Source organism: Arvicanthis niloticus, chromosome 11 (genome assembly GCF_011762505.2).
Source record: "Arvicanthis niloticus isolate mArvNil1 chromosome 11, mArvNil1.pat.X, whole genome shotgun sequence".
Taxonomy (NCBI): Eukaryota; Metazoa; Chordata; class Mammalia; order Rodentia; family Muridae; genus Arvicanthis; species Arvicanthis niloticus.
In genome coordinates, this window is record NC_047668.1 from 70,360,614 (window position 1) to 70,381,144 (window position 20,531).

Consider the following 20,531-nt stretch of genomic DNA (forward strand, 5'->3'; position numbering starts at 1 on the left):
TCCTTGGGGAACAGTTGTTTTCTGTTATCCAGTAGGTTCTGCTCCTCAAGCTCAAAGATTCTATTATTCTGAAGAAATCACCTTGGGTTTGGTTTTAGTGTTGTCTTCTGTTTCTCCAAAGGTAGGACTGGGATCCCTCAGTCCCTAGGTGGTGTGACGGCCCGCCCCCAGCTGCCCCGCCCCCAGCTGCCCCGCCCCCAGCTGCCCCGCCCCCAGCTGCCCCAATCTTCTCTTCTTCCTTCCTCCTTTCCTTGTGCTGGAGCATCCACTCTGCCCCAGGGCTTCCTGTGTGCTTAACCCTGTACTTGCTTCTGGTCTAAGTAGAACTATTTCTGTCGCCAGCTTTTGCTCTGAAATGTTACAGGCAACAGTAAAGACAACAAAAATGAGCAGCCTGCTTCCGCAGAACAGCCTAGATCCTGTGGTGCTAGAGCCTGGGCCTGGGCAGCCATAGCAAGCCAGGCTCAACCACCATTCTCAATAGGCCAGTTAGAGCCTCCTGAGTGATAGAGAAAAACAGAGACTGATTCAACATGGCCAGGCTAGGAAGAAATCCCTAGTCATGGCTCTTGATGAAATAAAAGGCAAGAAAAACACACAGCAAAGAAGTCCTGGCCAAAGTGTGGCCATCTCTAGGTGATGCATCACTGTCCAGCCCCAGTCATCCTGTGGCTCTGGTGAGGGACTCAGAACTGTGAGAAATCTCTTTCCAGGAGACAAGCTCCTCCTCTAGCTGGCACCAGGCTTCAGGCTTTTACTTCTCCCAGCAGGAGGTTCTGGGGGGAAATTCTAATTCCTGAGGGACATTGGTTTCAATAGTCTGATAACCAAAGGGTGTCTCTAGAATGTCTTCACTTCTGCCAGGAAGGTGCTGCCAGGGTCAGGTGACTTTGTGCTTTGGTCTTTTCAACCTTCTGCTTGTTTGGGTGTGGCAAACTTTAGGTAGGCTTGTGGAAACACAGAAAACTACTGGCTCAAGTCTTCAAATCTGCACTCAGGACCATGATCTAGAAGCCACCGCAGCTAATCCTACAAGATTCCACGTACAGGGCTTAACTTCCATAGGTCCCCCTAGCAAGCCTAGAGTCTCTGGTGTATGAACTCCTGCCTTTCTGCATAAGTGAATGAGGACCACTTGCTGTAAAGATAGCCTGAGAAAACATGAAACCCGGCAAATACTGGCATGTACCTGCCCTCTACCTCAGTGTTACAGTTCAGCCTGACCCTTCTGTTCTGGATAATAGTTCTTGCTGTTTGCTAGGTTACTTATTCATTTCCCATACTCAAGCCCACTTATCCTGGGACACCCCAGCCCACAGCTTTGCTTATCAGCTCCTCCACCCCAGATGGTCAGAGCTAGCACATGCTCCACACACAGCCTTGCACAGCTCTTCTCCAGTCCAGGGATTAATCAACCCACTCCAGCCTCCTTTTCTTTCTTTCTTTCTCTCTCTCTCTCTCTCTCTCTCTCTCTCTCTCTCTCTCTCTCTCTCTTTCTTAATGGTAAAAAAAAAGTGTATATTTAGAATTAGTCATCTGGACTCAGTTGACTTGTTGGCAACATGCAGAGCATCCTAACCAGGAGCCAAGTGAACACACGCCTTCTCTCCATCAGGCCTTAGCAGGGTATTGAACTTGGCCACATCAATGTCATACAGTTTCTTCACGTCCTGTTTGATCTGGTGCTTGTTGGCCTTGGCATCCACAATGAACACAAGCATGTTGTTGTCCTCTGTTTTCTTCATGGCTGACTCAGTGGTCAGTGGGAATTTGATGATAGCATAGTGGCCAAGCTTGTTTCTCCTGGGTGCACTCTTTCGGGGATATTTTGGCTGCCTCTGGATTGCAGTGTCTTGGGCCGCAGGAAGGTGGGTGATGTTCAGATCTCCTTTTTTTGGCTGTGGCCGCCTTTCAGCACTGCCTCCTTACTTAGCTTTGACTTCGGCTTTGGGAGGGGCAAGAGCTTCCTTCTTCGATTTTGATGCCATCTTGACGAAAAGGCTCCTTATGTTTCTATAGCAGCATTGCGCAAGGTCATTTGTTTTCCAAGGTGAAGTTGACTTTAAAAATATATTTTGTTTAATGCCCATTTTTCTGTATCACTAGATCAACATAAGGTACTATTGACATATACTAAATTCTTTCTCTTTGTTAAACATCTGGTATGTGCCTTCCCCTCCAGCACATCCCAACCTGGATGAGCCACATTGCAAATGCTCAATACCACATGTAGCAAGTTGCCTTGGTATGGGCCAGTGCTTTTCAGACATTACTCCTAATCCCAGCACTCAGTGAGGCAGAAGCAGGTGGGTGTCTATGAGTTCAAGGCCAGCCTGATACTAGGTGATGCAGAAGAATAGGATGCAAAAGCACACATGGGTCATAAAGGAACATCTAACGCTGCTTGTTTCTCTAGTCTCCACCCCATTATCCCTTTTTCTCTTTTCATAGTGGACATGTGAATTCAATTTTCTGAGTATTAAAAATATTTTTTTTCATTGAAAAAAAAAATCCAATGTGTTATTCCTTTGAAGCAGTGATTGTGAGAGGTAGGCTTGCTTTCTAAAGCCGCTAATGTATTTATTTACATCACTCCCCCATTTTATTTTTAATGCTTCAAATAGAAAAACAAAGAGGTGTTTGCTCATGGCCTTGGCTCTTCCTTCAGGTATCCAAGAGAAGCTGGACTATATCACTGCTTTAAACATAAAGACTGTTTGGATCACTTCCTTTTATAAATCGTCTTTGAAAGACTTCAGATATGCTATTGAGGATTTCAAAGAAATCGACCCTATATTTGGAACAATGAAAGATTTTGAGAATTTGGTTGCTGCCATCCATGACAAAGGTAAATGGAATGTGGGGGTGGGGAGTGCGTAGGAAAGTAGATGGGGAGTGTCACGTGACATCTTCTCCTTAACTGACATGCTTCTATCACAATCTGTTTCTAACATTTGATATGTTTTTACTCATTAGGTTTAAAATTAATAATTGATTTCATACCAAACCACACCAGTGACAAACATCCTTGGTTCCAATCGAGTAGGACACGGAGCGGGAAATACACCGATTATTACATCTGGCACAACTGTACCCATGACAACGGTGTAACCACCCCTCCCAACAACTGGGTAAGGACAACAGATGAGCAGACAGCAATCAGGCAGCTCTAGACTCAGTGAACTGGAGCGACGTGAAGCCCTTTAGGTTGGAAAGCATGGAAGGAATGAGTTTAGAAATAGACCATGTTAGTTACAAATAGATAAAAATCCAAACGGCTTTTAGGTTTCTGACGTCATTGTTGAGCTGCTGTGTTCTAGTATGTGGTCCTCTCTCACTAGCATCTCCTTCTCTTGTGCCTTCTCTTCCCACTTTGTCCAGCATCACTCTCCTGGACGAAGATAGGAAACTAACATTCCTTTTTTTTCTACTATCTTTTAGCACCCTCCAGAGCCCTTTGCCTCTTTGACTTTTTGACCCCACTGCTGGACAATAACATAAACAAAGATAGTTGTTCATCACTTTCCCTCCTGTGACCTTCTGTACCTGAGCCTCAGGACACATCCTGTTGTCATCATCCCCACCTGAACTGAGCCCAGTGATCGGCATGGTCTCATCCTCTTCCGACGCCCTGCTGCCCCCTTCCCACCCCAGCATCCTCAGCAGCAAACACTACTCAGAGATGGTAGAAACCATCCTTCCTTCTCCTTGCTCCTTCTGTAAGAGACTCTGTCCTTTCTGTCTAAGTGGCCAGATTTAGCAAATAAGAACCCAAGACATGCATTTAAACCCGAGTTTTAGATTTAGTGAATGAACTTTTAGTGTAAAATATTGTATGGAATAGGTTCTATATCTGTACGTTCAACCTACTGCAAGTAAAATAAATATCATTTGAAAAACATTTACAGCCGGGTGGTGGTGGCGCACGCCTTTAATCCCAGCACTTGGGAGGCAGAGGCAGGCGGATTTCTGAGTTCGAGGCTAGCCTGGTCTACCAAGTGAGTTCCAGGACAGCCAGGGCTACACAGAGAAACCCTGTCTCGAAAAACCAAAAAAAAAAAGAAAGAAAGAAAAGAAAGAAAAAAAAGAAAGAAAAACATTTACAAAGGGACTGAATTAGCTACAGACCATTAACTGATCATTAGTCCTGAAAATACGGTGATACATCATAGCTACAATTCAATACATTGTGTTAGATGGTAAAATTAATACAGAGATTACACGAAACATAAAAGAGAACATGTGAGAGTTATACACAAATGCTCCATTTTTACACAAGACACTTGAACACCTGCTGAGTTGACTCTGCCAGAGTCCTATCAGCCCCCACAGTGATTCTGAAGGATGGCTCTAACAAGATGTCAGGGGTGTGGCCTTGAAACTCAAATTTGCTAGCCCCTCTGTAGTCCAGCAGGCAAGGCTGCCCTGTCTCAGGAGCAGACCTCCTGCTCAGGTCTGTTTCTCTCCTTTCTCTCCTGCTCTCTTCCAAGTCGTTTATTCTAGACTCTCTTGCCCTGCGGGAGCCTACCCTCTTCTCACCCTGACCTCTGCTGGTCCTTGAACAGCAGCTTTCCACCTAAGCACACTCATGCGTCATGACCATGTGACCGCCCTCTCTGTGAGTGCTCACCCGCCGCCGAGGTCAGTACGTGATGAGCCCATGGCGGGCCATCCGCACATCCTGGCAGGCCCAGCGCCTTAACCGCCGCTCTCCAAACCGCTCCTGTTAAATGCTCTTAGAAAGCGTTTACCAAGGACACGCTGTCCGTTAAAGGTCTTCCATTCATTAATTCACCCCGTCTATCCCCCTTCCAATTCTATGAATTAAGTTTTAGTTCCTGTCTTGCAGAGTGAGCTCACAGAGCTGGTGGGTGAAAGGGCTAAGGGTTGGATACAATCAGTGTGCCCCCTCGGTCTGCTTTTGAATCTTACTGCCCACACCTCGAACCAGAACCAGACAGCACGTGGCAGCTGCTGCTTCCTCTACCACCACTTTTCCTGCCTTCCATCAGCTTCTGCTTGTAGGCAATGCTGATTTCCTAATGTAAAAAGTTAATACAGAACCTGGAGAGGTGCTCAACAGTTAAGAGCACTGGTTGCTCTTCCAGAGGACCCGGGTTCAGTTCCTAGCTACACGGGGTATGTATACTACACTGGGTAGCATACAGCTGCTTGTAATTCTGGCCCTAGGGTATCTGACATTGTTTCTAGCTTCCATGGCCACACACATAGGACATATATACAAATGACCATGAATTCACATAGATAAAAGTAACTCTTATAAAATTAGCATATATATCTATATGTGTTTGTATGTGTATATGATGTAATACTAGTCAACGATTCAATGACCTACTAGTCCATTCTTGCAGCTGAAGAGATGGCTCCGTTGTTAAGAGCACTGGCCACTCTTCCAGAGGACCTGGGTCCAATTCCCAGCACCCCATGGCAGCTCACAACCATACATAGTTCCTGTCGCAGAGGATCTGATGCCCTCTTCCAGCCTCTGTGAACACCAGACACACACAGGGTGCACAGACATACATGTAGACAAATCACCCATGTGCATTAAATAAACAATTTAAAAAATATTCTAAAGAAGCTCATCTCATCCCATGTATATGAAGTTCTAAATAATAGGAGCTAATCTGTAGAGTCAGGAAGTTGCGGAGTCTTTATTTATTACTTAAACTTTTTATTGAATTTATTTGTTATTATGTGGGGGCGGGAGGGCAGGGAAGGAGCTGGCATTCATGTACCACAGTACACATGCAGAAGATGAAGGGCATCTTTTTAGTCTACCATGTGGGACCGAGGGCTTTGCTTATATAGTGCATGCTATTAATAGTTAACTTTTTAATCCTTATATAATTGGCTTTCATTACTCATTTTTTGGAAAGACACACTTATGTAGTTTTGGATAGCCATGCTTCACACATTCTTCTGCTGCATATTACTGTATGCATTGTATATGTAATATATATATATGTAATATGTATGTGTAATAGGTAGATATTACATGTTAATTTATTCACTCTTCAGTTAAACTGTTTTCAGCTATTCTATTGGTCAAACTATAATTTTTGCCATTTAGGTGGATAAAAAAATCTCATGTTAAGTTCTTCACTTTCAATTTATCTACTTCCTAGTGATTCTGTAAGGGATGAATGTAGTAATCGCATAGTTGTTGATAATGTGAGCATCTCACACATTGACTCTCTTGGGTGTCATTTCTGTGAAGCACTTCTTTCTGGTTTTCTCACTTCTCTTCAGACTGTTTATCTGTGATCTTTTGTTGGTTAGACATGAAGTCAAGATGTCATCTTGAGTCAAATCCAGGTGGCTCGCACAGTGAACTGGTGAAGGTTTCCCTTAAACACAGAAGCTACTACTCACTGTGGCCACTTGCCATAGAAATGCAAACCGCATGTGACTGTGTCTTACCATTAAAAAGAAAGGGATTTAGGTGGAGGAACCCCACCACCACCACGTTTTCCACCATGTTTTCCAGTCACGCTTTATCAAGACATGAGCAAAAGGCCTGAGATAGTACTCAAGAAACGCTCATGTTTAAGGCTGTACTAAGGCATACTGACCAGAGACAAGGGGCAAGCCAGAGAATCCGACCTGCAATCTTCTCCCCGCTCTGTTCTAGAAAGGAGATATCAGCCATAGTGCCAAACACATCTGAATCCTGGTGCTTCAGAAGACTAGCAGAGTTTCAAGTGATTGTGTCTAATACAAACTCCTTGGGGACTCATCTTACAAGGTTGGCCTTATGTTCCAAGACCAACATAACTCTCTCCATTATCTGCTTCACATACAGGAGTCTTGAGCCTGGACAGCAGATTTAAGAAAGTACATTAGGAATGGCTATTCCCTAACTTGGTCTTATCCCAGACTTGACAACATTAGCTGGTGCTGTGGTTGCTAGGAATGGTGTCTGCTTGATAGATAAATACTCTATAACCACTGTTCAGGAGTGTTAGGATGGAAATTGGGGGTGTTGATTTAACTTAGTGCTTTCCTTGGAAAGACAGCTCCTAGGATTTATGCATCCACCTCGTGGGGCCAGGTCATGTGTTTGTGGACAAGGCCAGTGTAGGAATGAGTGAGCTAATCTGTGTGTTCTTCTGTCTGTTTGCTAGCTGAGCGTATATGGAAACTCCAGCTGGCACTTTGATGAAGTACGAAAGCAATGTTATTTTCACCAGTTTTTGAAAGAGCAACCAGATTTAAATTTCCGAAATCCTGCTGTTCAAGAGGAAATAAAGGTGAGTGTGAACAACCACACAGACTCCTCCATTAGTGGGATCCTGAGTGAGTATGGACACAGACACCCTCACAGACTCCTCCATTAGTGGGATCCTGAGTGAGTATGGACACAGACACCCTCACAGACTCCTCCATTAGTGGGATCCTGAGTGAGTATGGACACAGACACCCTCACAGACTCCTCCATTAGTGGGATCCTGAGTGAGTATGGACACAGACACCCTCACAGACTTCTCCATTAGAGGGCTCCTAAGTGGTTATTTGAACCACTCTATGTTGAATGAAAGTCTGTGTAGACAAAAATCAAAGCATGTTATTTAATTCTCAGACTAAGGTGTCAAATGAGTGACTCCTTCCTTCATCTAACTCAGAATACTGTAAGTAACAGGGACATGGGGCCCTACGCTGGAGGTATTCTTTGGCTGATGTGGGGAGGTTGGTGAGAACAGGCTTCAGGAGCTGGTTCTTGCATGTGCAGTGGGCCTCTGGCTGCCCTTTGACTTTCTGGTCTCAGATCTTCAGCCTATGAACAGAGCTGGCGGTGACATCATGTTTCTTCATATGGTGAGATAAGCCATGCACATTGCTTCCGTATTCACTCCATGAATACTGCCTTATTGCTCGCTCTGAACCAGGCCCTGTCCTGAGCATTGAGAATACCAAAGGGACAATGACATTACTGCATGCATGAGACTTCGGGCGATGCTGAATGCTCTCTCAGGGAAGGAACATTACAAACCACATTGCTCTTCCATGGAAGGTGGAGTCCCTGCAACTGATGCTGCCCAGTTAAGGAGCTGAAGAGACAAATGGAGCCTGTGAATATCCAGGCAGAGAGAAACAGACAGACAAACAGAGAGACAAGCAGAGACAGACAAAGATAGACAAAGAGAGAGACAGAGACACAGAAAGACAGAGAGACTGAGATACACACAGAGAGAGACAGAGACACACAGAGACAGACAGAGAGAGACAGAGACACACAGAGACAGAGACAAAGAGACACAAAGAGACAGAGACAGAGAGACAGAAACAGAAAGGCAGAGACAGAGACACACAGAGAGAGAGAGACACAGAGAGAGACAGACAGAGACAAAGAGAGAGAGACAGACAGAGACAAAGAAACACAAAGAGACAGAGACAAAGAAAGACAGACAGAGAGACAAAAGGTAAAATTCCCAAGTTCAATTTAAAATGTCAGATAATGAGTAATGCAACTCTGGGGATATGTGTGCTAAAACCCATCTGTTGGTTACTTGAGATTAGAATTTAACTCTGGGGCTGGTGAGATGGCTCAGCAGTTAAGAGCACTGACTGCTCTTCCGGAGGTCATGAGTTCAAATCCCAGCAACCACATGGTGGCTCACAACCATCTGTAATGAGATCTGATGCCCTCTTATGGGGTGTCTGAAGACAGCGACAGTGTACTTACATATAATAAATAAATAAATTGTTAAAAAAAAAAAAAAAGAATTTAACTCTGGCCTGTATGTTAACTGGCAGCCTCACTTGAGCTGGCGACACTGAAGGGTAAGAGGCGGGGAGCCAGAAGTAAGCGATGCAGGCTGGTGAGATCTGCAAGGCACAGTCGCTAAAGGTCCCTTTGAGGCTCTAGGATGGAGAGTTCCCATTGCCACCACAGTGGACTCCCACCAGAGGGATCCTTACTCTCAGCTCAGGAAAAAGGGCTGTGATCCCTCTCTCAGGGCTGCTGTGGGTGGAGTACATGGGAATTTAGGGGAGCTGGGTAGTCCTTAGAGGGAGGTTGGTGGGGAGGACAGTACAGAACAGAAAGCTGTAGGCAATTCCAGGCGAGAACCAACTGTCCATAAACACTCGGCTTTGTTTCTGGACCTTTAACTCTGTCCCATTCTCCTATATATCAGTTTCTATGTCAGGGCCGCTGTCTGCTAAATTTTGTCATAAGTTTTGAAATCAAGAAGTGTGATTCTGCCATGTATGGTGGTGCATGCCTTTATTCTCAAGGCTAGGGAGGCAGGGGCAGGAGAATCTCTGTGAGTTTGAGGTCAGCTTGGTCTATATAGTGAGTTCCTGGACAGCCAGGGCTACGAAGTGAGATGCTGTCTAATAAACAAACAAACAAACAAACAAACATTAGCCCAGCTTTGTTTTAGCTATTTCTTGACATACTGAGTTCTTTGCATTTCCATATGAATTTTTGTAGCAGCGTCTCAGCTTGTGCAAAGAAGCCTGCTGACATTTAATAAAGACTATATCAAATCTGTTGCTCATTTTAAGTATTCACATTTTTATACATAGTATTCCTTTCTCTTTATTTAGTTGTTCTACAGTTTACTTCTACAGTGTTTTATAGTTTCAGAAAAAAAGGTTCTTCATTCCCTCCTTCTTTCCCTTCCCTTCCTCCCTCCCTCCCTCTCCCTCCCTTCTTGTCTCTTTCTTTCTTTCTTTCTTTCTTTCTTTCTTTCTTTCTTTCTTTCTTTCTCTCTCTCTTCCTTCCTTTCTCTCTCTCTCTTTTTCTTTCTTTCTCTTTTTTTTCTCTCTTAAACCTTTCTAGCTTCTGTCATCCTAGACAAATCCTTTGCCACTGAGATCCGTCCCATAACGAATTTCTTTTTAGCTATTGTTCCTGTGGACTCCTTAGGCATAGGAGCATTTTACATGTGTGAGATTTCAATGAATCACTTAGTCAGCGACATTGGTAGGAGGTAGTCTTAGTCAGCAGACTAAGGGGTAGTTTTATTATTGGTGCTATGGACTCTCTTCTATTGCCCAAATTCATTGATCGCTTCCCTGCCCCCGTCCATACTTACTCATCACTTACTGTGTGACAAGTAGTTTACCCAGCTCTGTTGAAGCATGTAAGCTATCATAGAGAATGAGCCTTCAGGAGGTGAACTGGCAGTTATCGAGAGACATGAGGATTCAGACCTAGGTTTGGGGACTTGAGTTCACCATCGTGATCACAGACCAGGGCCAGTGTTGGAACACCATTTCTCTCTGTGCACTTCTCTTTATTGGCAGTTAGAAACTCATAACTATGTCATCTAGTCAGTTTAACAGGTGGACACCCCTTCATTCTTCACTGTCTTTACTGACAGCAATGGCTGTCTGGAAATGTTTAAATAATTCTTGTATATTTTGATACAAGATGCTGGCAGATACATTAATGATTCTTTGACTAACTTGGCTGTTCTCTTGCAGGCATCCAAGCAGTGAGATCTGTGAACAAAATTCTTACTAACTGGTCCACCAGAATGAAAGCCCATCTGTCTGGGTCATTACTACCTTATCCAGAGGTTAAACATTATTTGGAAGGCGAGTCAGGAGTCACCATTAGGAATAAATATGAAATGCTAAGGGCTGAGATTTGGGGCACCAGGAACAGGGCACTTCTGAGCCCCTCGTATCCTTTCCCCACAGCACTTATCTGTGCAGGGGAGCTGAGCGGGTTAATCATTTGCAGCTTAGATGGTTACCAGTGAGGAGGCATCTGGACAGATTTCTGTTTACATGGCAACATGAACCTCTGAAGCCTGATTCTGATTTCCCCTGGCTGCCATCAGCTTTCAGCTATTGCCCCCACATCAGGCTGCTATGATAGTCTGACACAGGCATCTTCCAGCATAGAATACTTTCTTTCTTCTCTGTTTGGTCTCTTTCTTTCCCAGTGGCTGTCAGGATTTGGCTTGAGGCCTGAACTCAGGGACTGAGAGCTTCCACCTTGAGAAGTTAGAAGGCTCCAGAGGAGCTGGTGATTTACGTTAGATAGTTGGGTTTTGTCTGCTTCCGATACTTTGGTTTCTAGTTCCTCCACACTTGATGGATGAGAAAACAGACCATGACCCAGGGAAACAGCCTGGACGTTTAACAAGAGACTCTGGTTGTCTTGCGTCTGTCTGGACTCAGAATGATCCTGGACCAGTAAGATAGAAAGCCTGAGCCCTGGAGGGGGGTCCTGGGGGGAAATGGTTCTTAGTAGTTGGGGATGAGAAGCCAAAGCTCCCAGCTCAACATTAGAACTCATAGCTAAGTGTGGACTTTGCTCTGCCTCTAGTGAGCACAGGACTGCTGGAGATAAGCATTTAAATTAAAAAAATAAAAAAGTTCTCTTACTACCTGCTTTAAATGCCAGCCCCATGGCTTATCGATAGTATTTGCATAATATTACACTCCGGTGTGGCAGGCACTTCATTCTCCTTATGTGCTCCTCTGATGGAGTGTGTGTGTGTGTGTGTGTGTGTGTGTGTGTGTGTGTGTGTGTAGTGCTATGGGCTAGGAGACGGTGGTCTTCTCTGATGGTGTGTGTGTGGCATGCTGGTTGTAGACTAGGAGATGGTGGGTGGGAGACAGACACATGTTATAGCTGTCAAGGTGTTTTTATTCCAGAGGAGAGATAGACAACAGAACAGAAAACATAGTGTGATGGTTGTCATAACAGAGAAATGGGCAAACAGATACCCAGGCTGGACACGGAGCAGGTAAGGTTTGGACACTTACAGGAAGGCAGTTAGCATTAAGTGGTTGGGCTGGAATGAGCCAAGTGAAGTAGCCCTGGGAGGCAAAGGAAGCAGAGGGAAAGCATGAATTGCACTGTGGAGGTGCTGGTGGATAATCTATGTGGGTGGGGTGGGGTTACGAGGAAGACCATGTGACTCAGTCAGACTAAGTGACCTGGGGGTCAAATTCCGAGCAGCCCTGAAAGTCCTGGCAGGAACCCAAACCTACATGTCTTCAGATAGCAAAATGCTTTTTGATTTGCATTTTTAAACACTCTGGTTTTAGAGAAGGGCTGCGAGGAGGGCAGCTTGGGGGCAGAATTCAGAGTGCAGTGATCTTGAAAGGAATTTTGAGAGACTTGGGCCTGCAAAGGTGGGGCAGAATTCAGATCACAGTGATCCTGGAAGCCTACAGGTGGATGGGGGAGGTCAGAGAACTTGCCAGGACTTAGAGTCTAAGAGGACCCAGGTTTCAGACTTGTACCCTGAGGTGGGAAGGTGTTACTATGGTGTTTCCAAATGGAAGATGAGAAGGGAGAGGGTGCGTGTGAATTCTGCAGCATCAGAGCTCTCTAGGGGACACAAGTGCCCGGTGGATACATGGATACTAGGAAAACATGTGCTCTAAAGATGAAAACGTAGGATTGTTGACCTAGGAATAGGATCTCCAGAGCTCAGGCAGATAACATAGAGAGAAGCAGGCCAGCTGAGAGGAATAAGGAGCCGATTGTCTTAGCATGGGAGGGAGGGCTAGGTGTTGGCAGACTCTCTAACTGGAAAAAAAAGCCAGGCAATAGAGTCACGAGCCTTTGATACCAAGACTCAGAAGACAGGGTCGGCTGGATCTCTGTGAGCAAGTTCTAGGACAGCCAGAGCTACACAAAGAAACCCTGTCTTGAATACTCCCCCCCCCCCGCCCCCCAAACACACTGACGAGCTGTCTAAGAGGGTAAAAGCACTTATCAGGAAACTCCATTGCCTGAGTTCTATCCCCAGAACCTGTATAAGGATGAAAAGAAAGGAGCAACTCCACAAAGTTGCGCTCTGGCCTCCACTTCCATGTTGTAGAATGCACATGCCCTCCCCACAATAACAAACAAAATACAATATAAGGAAGGAAGCTGATGTTGCAAATAGGGAAGGGTTGCATGTGACTCCAGTTGTGGTCCCAGCATTACTAAGCTTAGGACCTTGGCCCCAGTACTCCACTTCCTCAGCTGTTCTTGCACTCATAAATTAGGAACAACAATGGGGCATTGCTCATGGAACTTGAAGGTTAAATGAGTTAATCCCTTTAAAGCTTTTAGGGACAGATATATATATATATATGCATATATATGTATATATACACACACACACACACCTTTTAAGATAATCAATACAATGATATTGATGGGAAATAAATAAGTGATCAATTTCAAAGATGGACCCTCTTAGAGGTCTGTGGAAGGAACCTCAAACCAAGTGAGGTTTTAAGGGCTAGATAGGATGTGGTCACCAGTGTTCACACTGCAGAGATGGTTGTTTACTGACTCAGGCTCATGGACTGGTGCACATATCCCATTTGCTCTGGCAGAGCTCCTGAAAGGCAGGTGCTCTTTTAATGCTGAAGGTTTGCCTGAGTCTTATAGATGCTACAGTGTAGGTCGCTGAACTGCAGAGCCACTGGACTGCTTCTGGAACCCTGATATTCTTGCTCCCTGAGGAGTCAGAAAATATTTTTTTCTATATTTCTGAGCAACAGCAGGGAGCCTTTTATTCTATCGCCTGTAAGCAGAGGGTTTTGTTTTTTCCTGTACGTGGGAAACATCTACTTTGTCATTCCTTACTGTGACAAATTCCCAAGGCTAATGTCATTTTAAGAAGACATGTTATGTGTCATTAGATATAAGAGCAGAGTCACAAGGCTGGAGAGGTTGCTCAGTGGTTGGGAGCACTGTCTGCTGTTCTAGAGAGTTCAATTCCCAGCATCCACATGGGGGCTCACAACCATCTGTAGTTCCGTGGGATCTGATGCATGACATATATACATGCAGACAAAACACCCATAGACATAAAATACATAAATCTTAGAAACAGGAGCAGATCCAGTGTTTCCCAAATTGGACTATTGAGGTAAGTAAGCCCACTTCAGCCATTATAAGGAAAAAAGAAAGAAAAGAAAAGGAAGTGAAAGGAAAGAGAAAGGCCTTCAAGGTTAGCTAGGTGAGCCTGAGACACAGAATGAGAGAGACCCTGTTCCCCAAACCAAGCAGCCAACCAACAGTGAACTCACAGGCCAGCATCCTTGATTTGGGTGTTGTGAATGTTGACTCAGTCACCCAGAGTGGGGTGGTTTTAGCAGAGAAGATGTGCCCAGTGGAAAACCAGGACAGTGTGGTATCATGTTAGCTAGAGGAGAAAAAGGACACAGCGTACTGTCCCCAGAGTCCCCAAGTCTGGGTCACCACAACCAGGTGGAACCAGGCACCATGCCCATTTTTGTACCCAATACTGGAAGATTGGACATAAAACTGGAAGAGCTCAATCTGAGCGCCAGGAGGTTAAGAATTAAAAGCCAGAGCCCCTGGCTCGTCTGGTTGAGAGAATGAGAATGAGTAACAGAAGGGAAATACTTCTTAAGAGCAAACTTTGGATTCTACAGGTTAATACTTGAGCATGTAAAACGTCTCTTCCCGGCTGGGTGCGGGGTTCAATCACTGAGCACTTTCTCAGCATTCCTAGAGCCCTGGCCTTCATCTGCAGCACCTCAAACAAACTCACTTAGAAACATCTCATGAAACAAAGTAACAAAGCAGGAGGGTGCTGCGGGGATCCAGGACACTCATCTCTTATTCTGTTTCCTTTTGTTTTAAAATTCATTTTTATGTTTTCTTATGCCTCTATGTGTCTGTATGTGGGTTTGTGCACGTGAGGGCAGGTGCCTCTGAAGGCCAAGAGGCATCAGATCCTTTGGAGCTGGAGTTACAGGCTGTCTGACATGGCGCTGGAAACCCCACTCAGGTTCCTGGCAAGAGTGGTACATGTTCTTCACGGCCACAGTTTTCATTCTTTAGCGGTTACTATTTATCAATGCTGAGATTCTGAAGTGAATGAGGGGCCTAGGAAGAAAGTAAGTAGTTTGTAGAAAATCAAAGCAGGATGATGCTCACCCACACCTTGTCAGAAATTGCCTGCGTGCGTTATGGGTGTTTGTTCATGTTTGTAAGACAAAGCACCACCTGGGGCTCCACTTGGGTGGTGTGGCATCTGATACTTGTAAAACTTGGGGGGTTCTTAGACATGGAGAGGACAAAAGTGAGCATATAAAGAGGAGGAAGTGGAGGTGAAGAGGTTCCAGTGCAGGAAGGAGCACAGCATCTTCTTAAGCTTAGGCTTAGTCCTAGTGAGTTGGTCCAGAACCTTCTGAGAGCCCTTTCCACAAGCCAGCGCCTTTTGTGTGCCCAACAGGTTTGATGTCTGTGGTGTCTCTCTGTTGAGTTCCCTACCCAAGCACCAGCCAACCGCTTGCATCCCAAGCTCTATGCATCTTCGTGGTCTGTAGACTCAGTGAAGCCAGAGCGCACTTCATTGTTTGGACTTGCTCTCACTCAAAGAAGCTTTGTTTACCTTTGTCTCTGTTTTCCACCCTGTCACGTCATCTTTAACCAGTCTCCGTTTCTCTCAGTGTGGATTTGTCTATGGTGGACATTTTGCATAAAGGCAATTATTCAATACTGATTCCTTGTGTTAGCAAAATGCTTCTAAGATTTGTGTATGTCCCAGCATGCACCAATCCGTCCTTCTTCTCTGTGGCCAGGTAATGTTCATCATATGATGGAATGACCACCAGGGTAGTGTCCCTTAGCAGCCCTGCTACCATGAATATTCAGGGTCTTGTTTTGGTATGTGGCTTCATTTATTTTGGGTGTGTATCTAGGTGTGGAATTGCTAGTCTTATGTCAACTTTATCTTCTTTTTGAAACCTAGGACTTTCCACCCACCCTTCCCAGTTCCAAGGTTTCCCCCTTGATTGTAAAGCCAGATATGACAAGTCCAACTTCCTTGGGTAGGCTATGCTACCCCTTTCTTTCCACCCCACCTCCTTTTGTTTTCAATTGCCCAGGAAATCTGACTGCATCCTCTGCTGTTCTCTGCCTGGAATGTTCTATTGCAGACCCAGCATCTGGTACTGAGAGAACCAATTATGTAATTGGACTGTGAGGGTCTGTGTGTGATAACATATGTTTTGTATGTGGAACTACCTGCCTTCTGATGGTTCCTCTGTTAATGTCCCTCCCAGGTATAGTTTGTATCTACAAACTTTATGTAACCAAGTGTTTTGCTTCTTCCTGTTCAGGAAATAATAAAGTTCTGGCTCTCAAAGGGCGTTGACGGGTTTAGTTTCGATGGAGTTAAATTTCTTCTGGAAGCAAAGGATCTGAGAAATGAAATTCAAGTAAATACATCCCAAATTCCGGTAAAGTCTTATTTTATACTTTTGCTTTCCTTTGCGTTATCTGAAAATGTTATCAGAGTGTTTTCTGGTTTTAAATTTTTAAAATTTTGTTATCTAACAATTATGCATATATGTGTTTGTCTATGTGTGGGTCTATGCACATGAGTGCAGGTGTCCATAGAAGCTAGAAGAGGGTGTGGGGTCCTCCTGAGGCTACCTGGATGGGTACCAGGAACTAGCATGTCCTCTGCAAGAGCAGTGAGCAGTCTTTACCCCTGAGATGTCTCACTGGCCCTGTGTTCTCTATTTTAGTCTAAGATGCCAGTTACAAGGATGAGCTTGTCCACCTGCAGGAAGTACCTTGAAGTACTTCCTTTCTAATGCATGCATCTGGGACTCTTTCCCCTGGTTCTTGACATCTTGTAAGAGATGCCTTCATCAAGAATGTCTTATATTTATAGGAATTTTGTAATTAAAGTTTTGGTATTTGGTAAAATTTTGTTTGCTAAAATAGATAATAGAGAAACAATTACTGCTTGCTAGATTAAAAAAAATAACTTATTTATCTTTATTTTCTGTCCACTGGTGTTTTAGCCTGCATGTATGTGGTAAGGGTGTCAGATCTTGGAGTTACAGACAGTAGTGAGCTGCCATGTGGGTATTGGGAATTGAACCTGGGTCCTCTGGGTGAGCAGTTAATGTTCTTAACTGCCGAGTCATCCCTCCTGACCCTGTTCACTATATATTTTTTAAGTTATTGATATAAGAACTAATGTACTAATAAGGATTGTAGGTATCTGTCACCCACAAGCCTCTTGGGAGTTGTCCTGCAAGACATGGAGCCCGGGTAGGTGTGAAATGGTGCTAATATCATGCTGTCCTGCTCTCTCAAGGACACAGTGACCCACTACTCAGAGCTGTACCACGACTTTACCACTACTCAGGTGGGAATGCATGATATTGTCCGGGACTTCCGGCAGACCATGAACCAGTACAGCAGGGAGCCTGGCAGATACCGGTAACCATAGGCCCAAGTTATATTCTAAAAAGACCTGCATAAGTATAATTGTATTTTACTATTGTTGGTTTTGTGTGTGTGTGTGTGTGTGTGTGTGTGTATGTACACAATGTGTGTATAAGGGCATATGTTGTTGAGGCCTGAGCTGCCCCACTTTGGGCAGCCAAAATGTTGCGGCCCTCTCCGCTCCACGCTTGGGGGCCAAAATGTCCCGGACCGCTCTGCCTCTTTGGTCTGTGGGGTCAGGGTCTAGTGAGAGAGGGGGGGCGGTTGGGGATAAAGGGGAAGAGACACGAAGAATAGAGACAAGACAGAGGTTCTGATCAAGTCTCTTTTATTGAAGGGAAATCTGGGGTATTTATACACTTTTGCCACATGCCTTTCAGGTATGGATATGACGTAAGCCTTACAGGCTTGGATACCATGTGCACCTTGCAGCTGGGGGCACTAAACAGCAAAACAAGATATGTGGGATATCAGAGTGTGCTCAGCTGTTGTAGGCTGTTGACAAACAAGTCTCACGTCAGGGTATATGGCTCGAGATGGCTGCGAAGCTGATAGCCGCTTTCTGCTAGGAGTCGGCTCCCAACAGTATGTGCCCTGGTGTGCACATGGAGGTCATAGGGTGACCTTGTGGTTCTCTCTCTCTCTCTCTCTCTCTCTCCCTTTGTGTGAGTTTTGTACATGTGAATGCAGTGCCTTCATAGTAGAGAAGAGGGTACTGATCCCCTGAAGGAGGAGTTACAGGTAGTTGTGTCAGCTGGTATGGGTGCTGAGAAGTGAACTTGAACCCTCCTCAAGAGCACTTGGAATTTGTAACTGCTGAGCCATTTCTCCAGCCCCATGAGCTGTTATGTTCATCATTATTGCTGAGATGTTGTCTCTTGGATAGTGTGGGCTCAAATATTCCAACTGAACTGTTGACAGATCCCAGTGGTTAGCAGAGCTGCGAGATCAAGGAGCTGAGGTGGGGCCCTGCTCTGTAGCTTGGGTTGTCTTTTAGCAGAAATGGAGTAGTAGCACCAAGCTTTAGGGGACTGTTGTGAGACCAGCTGGGACAATGCATGTACATCGCTTAACAGTAGTGTCTGCTGTGTAAGAGACTGTGAAGTCAGACGCAAAGAATCCCTGATGTGAAAAATCTAAAGGTTCTGGGGGCATTTTGAGGAACTCTGAGCCAGTTAAAGCTCTATAGAACTATTCTAAGAATGTAAAAGTCTTACAAAATTTGAGATATATCTGGTCTTAAGAATCCTGGATAGAGGCCGGGCAGTGGTGGTACACGCCTTTAATCCCAGCACTTGGGAGGCAGAGGCAGGCAGATTTCTGAGTTCAAGGCCAGCCTGGTCTACAGAGTGAGTTCCAGGACAGCCAGACAGCCAGGGCTACACAGAGAAACCCTGTCTCGAAAAAAAACTAAGAAACAAAACAAAACAAAAAACCAAAAACCAAAAACCAAAACCAAACAAACAAACAAACAAACAAAAAAACAAAACAACAACTTAAAAAAAAAAAAAAGAATCCTGGATAAAGTAAAGGGTATTCACCTCGTATCATTAGGTAGCTAACCTGGCAGACTTGGTGAGAGCAGCTAAGAGCCCCCCCCCTCCCCTTGGGGAAGGCACTGAACTCTGGGAGTAGTGGCAGAGGGAGGCAGGAGTGAGTTGCCACACACTGACTGTGGTGCTCAGGAGGCAGAGGCAGGCAGATCTCTCTGAGACTGAGGCCAGCCTGGTCTATGGAGAGGGTTCCAGGACAGCCAGTGCAACACAGAAAGACTGTCTTAAGAAGTGTGCCACCTCAGCCAGTGAGTGCAGAACTGATAGGGACATTTCAGGTGACCCTGTCCTCCCAAGTGTTTTTCAGAGTTCATATTGATAACAAGGGGAAACCTTGTTACTGGAGGCTATAGACTGGAACTTCTAAGTGGATCCATGGAAATGTCCAAAGAAGGCCTTAAGTCTTAGTCAGGTGTTGCAAGCAGAGAGCAGTGTTGTTCTTCAGCTTCTCCAAGTTCTGCATCTGTGTGCTGCTCATATTGATTATATCTGACTCTTCCTTTTAATTCTCCCAGAGCTACTCTCCATACCCCACCCCATCCCTCTTTATGTCCTCTTAAAAAATAATGCACTGAGTCCAATATATGCTGCTCATATACCCTCATGCGTGTGGGAGCATCTACTGGGGTGTGGTCAGCCTACCAGGAACCACACCCTTAAAGAAAAAGGACCTCCTGCTCCTACCAGCCATCAGCTGTCAGTGGCTTCTCAGCTAGGGGTAGGTAGGTAGGTTCATGATGAATTCTTTCCTGTCCATGTTAGAATGTTGACTGGTTCCCTCCTGTGTCAGCACCAGAGCTGCTCTGAGACTGTACGTGCAACTGTCGTAACCAGAAGGTGCTGTCTTGCCTCAGTCCTTCAGGACTTTTGCCTCTTCCAATCTTTCTGTCTCCTCTTCTGTGACAGCCACTGAGCCTTGCAGAGATGTCCCCTATGTGGCTGAACCTCCGCAAACACTGGATCTCTGAACTTTGACCTCTAGTTTCTGTGCTAACTGCTGCTGTACAAAGCAGCTGAACTCTGATGCGGTCTGAGACTGCACTGATCCATGGGGGCCCCCACATTTTATCCAGAGCAAGCTCTAAGTGGCTGCTGAGTTGTCCCCACTCTTTTGTCGGCAGCTGAAGACAGCAAAGTTTGCCAACTCTTCCAGGTTTCTGGGGACCGAGGCCTCAGCAGACAGCATCGAGAGGACCATGCTGTACTATGGCTTGCCGTTTATCCAGGAAGCCGACTTTCCGTTCAACAAGTACCTCACCACACTGAACACTCTCTCTGGGCATACTGTATATCAGGTTATCACATCCTGGATGGAAAACATGCCCGAAGGAAAATGGCCCAACTGGATGGTAAGCCCTCATGCATAGCACTTCCTGGACAGTCACCTCTACTGTGATTGTGCACCTTTGTCTCTAAGTGACCTTACTCAGTGTTAGTGGTTAAGCCTGTCCTACCTTCTGACTAGGCTTGTCTTAGTTAGGGTTTCTACTGCTGTGACGAAACACCAGGACCAACAGGCAAATTGGGGAAGAAAGGAGGAAATTTGGTTTATACTTCTTTCCGTACTGTAGTCCATCACTGAAGGAAGTCAGACAGGAAGTCAGACAAGGCAGGGACCTGGAGGCAGGAGCTGATGCAGAGGCCGTGGAGGATGTTTATTGGCTCCCTGCCTATGGACCACCAGCCCAGGGATGGCACCACCCACACATAAAGGGTTGGGACCTCCTCTATCAGTCATGAATTAGGAAAATGCCCTACAGGCT

General features: G+C 45.3%; 1 protein-coding gene across 1 annotated transcript in view; it reads left to right on the forward strand.

The window, feature by feature from the left end:
- Slc3a1 (solute carrier family 3 member 1) overlaps positions 1–20,531 on the forward strand; it is a 33,283-nt gene that overhangs the window by 2,111 nt on the left and 10,641 nt on the right. Inside the window, exons 2-7 of the mRNA XM_034513914.2 lie at positions 2,669–2,848; positions 2,977–3,131; positions 7,149–7,274; positions 16,093–16,212; positions 17,085–17,209; positions 19,922–20,117. Coding sequence (XP_034369805.1) covers positions 2,669–2,848; positions 2,977–3,131; positions 7,149–7,274; positions 16,093–16,212; positions 17,085–17,209; positions 19,922–20,117 — 902 coding nt within the window. The remainder of the gene's footprint in view (positions 1–2,668; positions 2,849–2,976; positions 3,132–7,148; positions 7,275–16,092; positions 16,213–17,084; positions 17,210–19,921; positions 20,118–20,531) is intronic.